Below are 8,238 nucleotides of genomic sequence, written 5' to 3'. Positions count from 1 at the left end.
AAAACATGGGTAAATGCACTTATCCGGGTAAGTGTTTCTTAGGAAAGACTTACCCGGATAAATAACTTACCAAAAAACAAATGGGGCCTAGTTATTACTACTGGTTCAATGGTCAGGAAAGTTGGGGTCACTTCTTTAGGTTTCTTTATTGTTTTGGGGCTAGCTCTTGAAGAAATTAAAGTTTCATTTCTAGGATTTTTTTTTTTTGAGTTAGCTCGATTCACATTGATCCTTGAACCATGGACCTCCCTCATTTTGTTCCAGTGTCTTGGTGGAGCAGCAATCTTCTTATGTCTCCTTCTAACCACCTTCCACCCTCCATCATCAACAGTATGAAAAACTTTAGTTGATGGAGGCCAACAGCCTATGCTGTTGAGAGAATTTCTGGAAATGCCACATTACCTTGAGAAGGGATAAATAAGTAATTACATTTTAATTTATTTTGATTAAAAGCTAAAGCATAGGTGTGAATAGGTGAACTGCCCAGAACATGCCCAACCAAGAAACTTTCTCAACAGCCTATACTGTTGGGCCTCAATAGCCAAGATTAACCCTCAACACTAGGATTTTTTTTTACTTTTGGGGCGACTTAAGGTCTTGTGACCCAAACGTCCACATGCAATACATAGGTTGTGGATGTTTTCACAGAAAACATTATAAACATGTCGAACACCCAATGCCTATCTCACTCATGCAGGATGATATGTAGATACTCCTCATCCCAGAATTCTAAAGAGAGTCCTGGGATTCTTATCCACAAGTCACGGTCGGCAGAGATTGAAACTCGGAACCCACCTAGTAAGGACTAGGTACTTCCCATTAATAATCCCGGCTCCACACTCTAGAACTTTCTCCATATTATCTTGAGTCTTGAGAGGCAAAAAAAGATTAGGAAATAGTCATTACCGAGGTTTTTGATAGTTAGTCTCTCAAATATTTGCCATGATCTCTTGCTTTTGTAGTAATAGCTTCAAGGGGGACTATTTTATTGAGAATTTTTGTATGCAAGCAGAGGTTCTTAGTTGTTGCTTTCTTTAAGGCTGTGTTTGGTTTGAAGAAAAAAAGTAGGGAAACTTTTATAAACCTTGTATAGGTTTTGAGATTTCCAAACCCTTACAAACCATGTATCTCTTGGATTCAGTTTGCTTTCCAAACTCCTTACTCGATCTTTCCTCATGCATGAGATCAACAAGGGTTTTGGGCTTCTTGTTTAATTTGCTGCCACTGACACGATTTCAACCATTGTTTTTATGTGTTTTCTGAAGCTTCTTACACAATCGATGCTTCTTCTATATGTCACCCTCACTATTTAACAGTGAGGATCTAGTTATTAAAACTGGTGGTTGAACTTCTGTTAGTTCTTCTATTAATAAGCCTTAGCATTTCCTAAAACTTCCTCTCTTTTTAGGTGGCAACAATCTCTCGTCTATCCCATCTCAAGATTTATTGGTTTTTGTTGTCTTTAGGATCCTATCTTCATTCTTTTATAATTGAAAGCACTACCTCTCCAAATTTCCACTCTTCACTAGATTGAATGCGGGTCTGGGCTTGAACACAACCTAGGCCCAAGTCCAAAATTTCTGAATGTAGAAAAAGATCATCTTTAAAAAGGAACCAATTTAGCATGAATGTAATTATAAAAGTATAAATCACTAAAGCTGATTTCAGTGCAAAACCTTGTATATAGTATTTTCTAAACTTTGCATTTACATTGTACATATTCGTATTTGCACCCTTCCCAAACTGAGGCTCATTTTGGAAGGAATACATATACAAATATATACAGTGTAAATACATACAAAACACAAGGTTTTGCGCTCTACATATTTGTATTTCTACTCTTTTCAAATGGAGCCTGAAGTGCAATGTCGTGTTACCATCTTTATATCATGGTTTAACGAGATTGATCGTTTTATTGACTATCTACGACAATATGGTTGATTTGGGTTTAAGAACTATATAATTGTGGGATTAGTGTTGAAGGGCGTGCTTATGATTTTGGTTCAACTATGATAGAGGAAAGATTTGATGTGAAAAAACTTATAACCAATCAATCAATATCATAATAGTGGAAATCAATCAGGTAACATATTCATCAAAATTCATTGGGGGGTGATTGGTCAATGCTATTTTAATGGAATTTGATTTCAAATTTGTGATTTGACATAATTGTATCAACTTTGGATAATTCTAGGTAATTTATCTGTATATAATATTTAAATTATATAAATAATTTATATATTCATATACTTTATATAAATAAAATATTTATATTATATATTAATTACATAAAATAATTAATTGGTCAATTTAATATTCAAATATTTAATTGAATTTAACTTTGAATGTTAATTTTCTAGTTTTGTCAAATATTGAATTGGACTTGAATATCGAATTTTGCAATTGAATTCAGACTCAAATATTGCTTAGTTCGATATAAATTTGATCCGTTCACACCTAGCCCCAGCTCGGCCCATTTACAAATGGGCCATAAAGTTAAGCTGATCCAACTTACCCATTGGCCAAGGTTGAAAGTTGATTGCAAACCTTGCCAACCTGGGCTGGGCCCGAAAATATATGCCGAAGGGGCCCAAGAGGTGTTGCCGTGTTGGTGTACCTATGTGCATGAGTGCATCCGACATGGAACTAACCTGATGTCTGATGATTGACTGGTCGTTTTGAAATTTTCGACGTGACTCGATGAGATGAGGCCTTGCCAGTTGAGAAAGAGACAAGAATCACAGAATCACTTGTTTGGAATCTTTGATCTTGGGGATAGGCGAAGAAATTCATGGTCAGGATTGTCTGTCGAGAAAAGATTCCAATCCGTGATCTTCTGTAATGTCATTTCTTTGAACTCTTGTTACACCCAATAGTTGCAGAATAAAAGAGCTTCACGTGTGAGTTTTTAGCGCTGCCCATCTACACAGTAGGCTGTAGGCCTGTACGCCCTGCCCTAGGTTTATTCCGCTACTCCCCTTAAGATTCGAACGGTTTCTGATATTTCAACGTTCAAATAGTGGGACCCACCGGTTGCCATAGGTTAGGGCTTTGCTGCTGTTTTCCTCTTACTACCCACTCTCCTCATCATCTGTGAACTGTGATTCTGTGGGGGCTGGTAGGTAGCATTGTAATCTTTCTCTCTCTCTCTCTTTCTCTCTCTCAGAGAAGCAGGGAAAAATATCAAAAATGCATACTTTGAACCAGGTATCCTCGCTTTCCCCCTTCACTTATTCGAGATTAAACCAAAGATTCCAAGGCCATTCTTACTCTTTCATTGCAAATCGAGGAATACAAGACCACTCATCTGGTTTATTCAACAAACTCTGCTCCAAAATCTCAGGACCTCGGGCCAAAACCTTCAATCTCAGTGAGGTCCATAGCCACCCATTTGGGTTTTATTCTAAACCAACTGCCCAGGTCCTCGAGGACGGAAGCAACACCTCCGGTCTCAGCAAAACCAATGGGTACCCATTTGGATTTTTCTCAAAACCAGCACTACAGATCCCAAGGGCAGCTTCCGGAGCTTCCCAGGAAGCAATTCCAGACGGAGATGGTACAGAATCGAAGCAACAAACCCTTCAGCTTGCTCTGGTTTTCGGGTTCTGGTACTTTCAGAACATTGTGTTCAACATCTACAACAAGAAAGTTTTAAACCTCTTTCCCTTCCCATGGCTTCTGGCCTCATTTCAACTCTTTGTGGGATCTGTATGGATGTTCCTTCTCTGGTCGCTGAAACTCCAACCTTGCCCGAGGATATCCAAGTCATTTATTATTGCTCTCCTGGGGCCTGCTCTGTTCCACACGATTGGCCACATTTCTGCATGCGTTTCCTTCTCCAAGGTTGCGGTCTCCTTCACCCATGTCATCAAATCTTCAGAACCCGTTTTCTCTGTTATTTTCTCGTCTTTCCTCGGTGACACTTATCCCCTAAGTGTCTGGCTTTCCATCCTCCCGATTGTTCTTGGTTGCTCCTTGGCTGCAGTAACTGAGGTTTCCTTCAATTTGCAAGGTTTATGGGGGGCTCTGATCAGTAATGTGGGCTTCGTTCTCAGAAATATTTATTCAAAGAAGAGCTTACAGAGCTTCAAGGAAGTAAATGGACTAAATTTATATGGATGGATCAGTATAATCTCTCTGCTATATCTGTTTCCTGTGGCTGTATTCGTTGAGGGATCGCAATGGGTTGCAGGTTATCAAAGAGCCATTCAAGCTGCTGGCAATCCGTCGACATTCTATTTATGGGTGCTCTTATCTGGGGTGTTTTATCATCTGTATAACCAATCTTCTTATCAAGCTCTTGACAAGATTAGCCCATTGACATTCTCGGTTGGAAATACAATGAAGCGGGTGGTGGTGATCGTATCCACAGTTTTGGTCTTCAGGAACCCAGTGAGACCTTTGAATGCTCTGGGATCTGCTATTGCAATCTTTGGCACCTTCTTGTATTCGCAGGCAACAACAGCTAAAAACGTGAAGAAGGATGGAGTTGAAAAGAAGAATTAAATTTGTTTGTTTTCCTTTTCTCTTCTTTCTCTATTTCTTCTTCCCCCAACCCCCAAATTTATAATGTTTTTATTAGTCTTCCATAAACTACTTGTCAGCATGGAAGCTGATTGCTTTTGAAGTCTGACTAGCAACTTAGCTAAACAATTATGTTACATTCTCTAGATTATAGGGCTCTACTCCACTATGATACATCAGTCTCATAGAATTTCTAATTAGTTGTCCTAGTTGCCAATTGAATTGCCTTAGGAGTTCTACAAACATTGAGGAACCAATGCCTGAAGATTTGTTCTTGACGATCTAATTCCTTTATTATAGCCTTAACTCTGTCAATAAAAGGAAATGGATATAGCAATGGGAATCTGTCCAGCAAAAGATCTGTTGAGGTGTTCTTTATTAATGCATCCAAATACCATTTTTTTGATGTGCAAAGTAATCTAGATACCAAATTTGGTCATGGCTGGTGAACTTATCACAGTCAAGTGCCAACTGCCAAGGCATTGCATGATGGCTTCTTGTAGCTGCACTGCATATGTAAGATGTTTATACATAATCTTTAACTCCAAACTGGTAATGAGAAATCTGATTTTTAATATGTTCTCTGGTAATGTATCCAGATACCCAAATTGGTAATGGCTGGTGAATGCCAGGGAATTGCATAATGGCCTTTTGTAGCTGAACCACATGTTTATGCATTATCTTTTAACAACCACATGTTTATGAATGTTTATGCATTCATGTATTACTTCAATCCAAATGTGTAGGAAATGCTCCTAGAGAGCATGTCTACTCTACAAGATCTATTGCTAGTCCTTATTGCATCCGGCTCCAATGATTATTCATAGCAGTTTAGTGTGGTGAAATTTATTTTCAAATTGCAACAAAAAAAAGACCTATTAACAAAATATATGTTATCTTTTAGTCAGACAGCAACTCTTACCATAAACTGGTTGGCCTTGTGTATTAGAATTTTCTTGAATTGCTACCAACTGGTTGGTCTTATTGGATTTGCACTGGTACAGGACCTCTACCAATTTGGTTAAAATGTTCAATTGAACTTGCAAACCAAATAGAAATGATTAATAGGATGGCCCAGCAGGAAATTGAGCTTTGGAGGTCCTGCTCAAAGCAAACCTTTGGAGGTCTGGTTTAACATTGCAAGAAACTGAGCTTCATGATGAATCAGCGGTTTTTGCTTTCTAATATCATTCAATGACAATTTTGGATTGTTAAACTCCATCCTTTTTCCCGGTTTGAAAGGAAAATGTATTTTGAATCTCAACTTCTTGGAGCTCGTCTGTACTTGAAGTAGATCAAGGTATTGACAAACTGTCAGAGCTCAAATGCAGTCAGGTGCATCTCTATTTGCCTTTCAATATGTGATTCCATAATGCTTCTGGTTGGCTTCAACAAACTGCACCATGTGGCTGTTTGTTTATAAGGCCAATAAGATGTTTTATGTAAGCCCTAGGCATCCTCCCTGGACTTGAATATTTCTCCATGGCAAAGATTAGGTGGGGAATGTCCTATCCTGTTGTGAGGCAACCAATTTGAATTCATCAGGATCAGAACATTTTCTATACAGTCTAAAACTAATAATCTTAGGTGCTTGACCTACTTATTTCAGTTGTAATTTTCAAACTTCGGTACAGGCAACATTTAATTTTACTTGGTGTGACAAACTTACAGTTCTAGTACATGCTTATAACCCTCGCAAACTTTATTAGTGCACTTGCAAGAATGTAGAATTTTGGCTATAGTCTCAGAATCATAGGCTATTTAGTGCAATCCTCCATCTGAATGAATATAGATTTCTTTAGGTAAAATTGATACAAGCTTTTGAGGTCCCTTGCCAACATAAAAGTTTCTTACTGGTAAGGGGTGATTTGGCCACGACACATGGATATGACTTGCTAGTAATCAACAGTTTGGGAGCACGGGTGTTTGTGCACCTTGGCATAGAGCCACCTCATCACCAAAGCCACTTCGGCACCCGAGTACCGAAATGACACGTAATCAAATCCTTAAGTTTCTCAGCAGACTCCAAATCTCTCGGGATCACGCCGCGTAACGATAGGCCTTATCCTCTTGTCGCCCGGATCGGACGGTAACGATAGACTTCATTGACTGGTACGTTATTCTCCTTCTAAAGTAGAAACGGATCTCATCTACGCGGACCAAGGATCTCGGAGTCGTTTCGTGAGACCCATGGCAACTCAACTATATCAGGGTATCAACCCCCTAGGATCCAAGTATGCATGGTTAAGTGCATTCTAGCTCTCCTACTTCTCAAACTCTCAGTTTGCATATACTATTACTGACTTAAGCATCGGAGCAACCTCGTCGAGTTAGCCACCTCGGGTTCTCTAATACCTCCCTTTCTTTGCAGTTTGAGTGATCTACTTGGCGATAGGCATCTGAGCTGCCCTATAGCTAGGAGCATCTAGATCGCGCACCATCAATTGGTGCCGTCTATGGGAAACGATCGAAAGATCATCCTAATCCCAGTCTTAATCCCAACTTCAATTTCACTCTCAATGGCATCTTCCAGCAATACCGAAAAGAGTCTCGACATGAATGTTATCAGGGGGCAAGAGCACCAAACGACCATTCCCTAAGGTCCCTTAGTGACAATTGGCCAATTCACTATTCCCTTAATAGTCTCGGGGGTCCCATCACTATCAGTGCCGCAGACCACCCAGTAGGTGAATGTCCCGCTCCCCCAAGTGAGTACCGCATTCTCAGAGCCCTTTGTGATTCCCCCTGAGGTTGGGCATTCCTAGTTTAATGACCTTGTTCAGAGCATCCAGACGATGCAAATCTAGATGTAGTAGATTGGCCAATTCCAACAGTTCCAACAATATTACTTTTACCAGTAGTACCAGCAGCAGTTCCCACCGTTGCAGTCGAACCGACCAACAAGTCAACATCAAGGACAAACTTAGAACCAGAACCAGCATCGGGCCCATCAGAGCGTCCGCCAGTCTCCTCCCCATGGTGAGAGAACTTTACAGGTACCGGTCCCACCCTCGGGATGAACCCCGCCATGGAGTAGAGTAATTGAACCCCGCCATGGAGCAAGAGAACGTAGATTGTTAGTTTGGGGCCCGAGGTGCAGGCTTGAGAGGAGACCCCTTGGCACCCCACGACAGCCAGCACCGGTCGCGTGGCAAAGAGGAAGTGGCGAGAAGGACCCTCGATCCACCTCACCCCATCATTCGGAGCAAAATCGAGATACCTGACAACACTGAAGGCTGGCAGCACAAATGCAGCGCCATCAAAGAAGCAGCAGTGGTGACGTCGCAAGACTCGCCATTCCTTAGCTAGGAATAGCCTGCCAGTGAAGCCTAGCCACTCGATAGAGCGAAGTAGAGAAAGAGAAGAGGTAAGCTCGGTGGCCACGAGAAATGCGCCTGCTCTGTTGAGCCGACCATCCCCCTTGTCACCCAAGCTCCTAGCGGCGCTAATGCCGAAAACTTCAAAGTACCACCACTTGACAAGTACGATGGGTTTTTCGACCCCAATGATCATGTAGACGCTTTCCAGTCCTAGTTGCATCTTTCTGGTGTTGACAAGGCTTGTATGTGCATGGCCTTTTTCACCACATTTAAGGGCATAGTTTGGACTTGGTATAGGAACCCTGTGCCAGGTTCTATCAAAAGTTGGGCACAGTTCGCAGACATGTTTACGGCTCACTTCATCACCAGTAAGAAGTGCTCGAAGTCATAGGAG

The 8,238-nt window shown here is 40.9% G+C and overlaps 1 protein-coding gene across 1 annotated transcript; it reads left to right on the top strand.

Moving 5' to 3' along the window:
* Positions 1-3,050: 3,050 nt before the first annotated feature.
* Positions 3,051-4,859, top strand: LOC104588079 (Nucleotide/sugar transporter family protein). Its single transcript, XM_010245898.3, has one exon. It carries the CDS (start codon positions 3,190-3,192, stop codon positions 4,504-4,506), a length of 1,317 nt encoding a protein of 438 aa, XP_010244200.1. The 5' UTR covers positions 3,051-3,189; the 3' UTR covers positions 4,507-4,859.
* The last annotated feature ends 3,379 nt before the right edge of the window (positions 4,860-8,238 follow it).

The sequence above is a fragment of the Nelumbo nucifera genome, chromosome 1, assembly GCF_055504915.1.
Source record: "Nelumbo nucifera cultivar China Antique chromosome 1, China Antique-T2T, whole genome shotgun sequence".
In the NCBI taxonomy this organism is placed as follows: domain Eukaryota; kingdom Viridiplantae; phylum Streptophyta; class Magnoliopsida; order Proteales; family Nelumbonaceae; genus Nelumbo; species Nelumbo nucifera.
The sequence above is the reverse complement of the archived record's forward strand: the minus strand, read 5'-3'. Positions and strand labels throughout refer to the sequence as shown.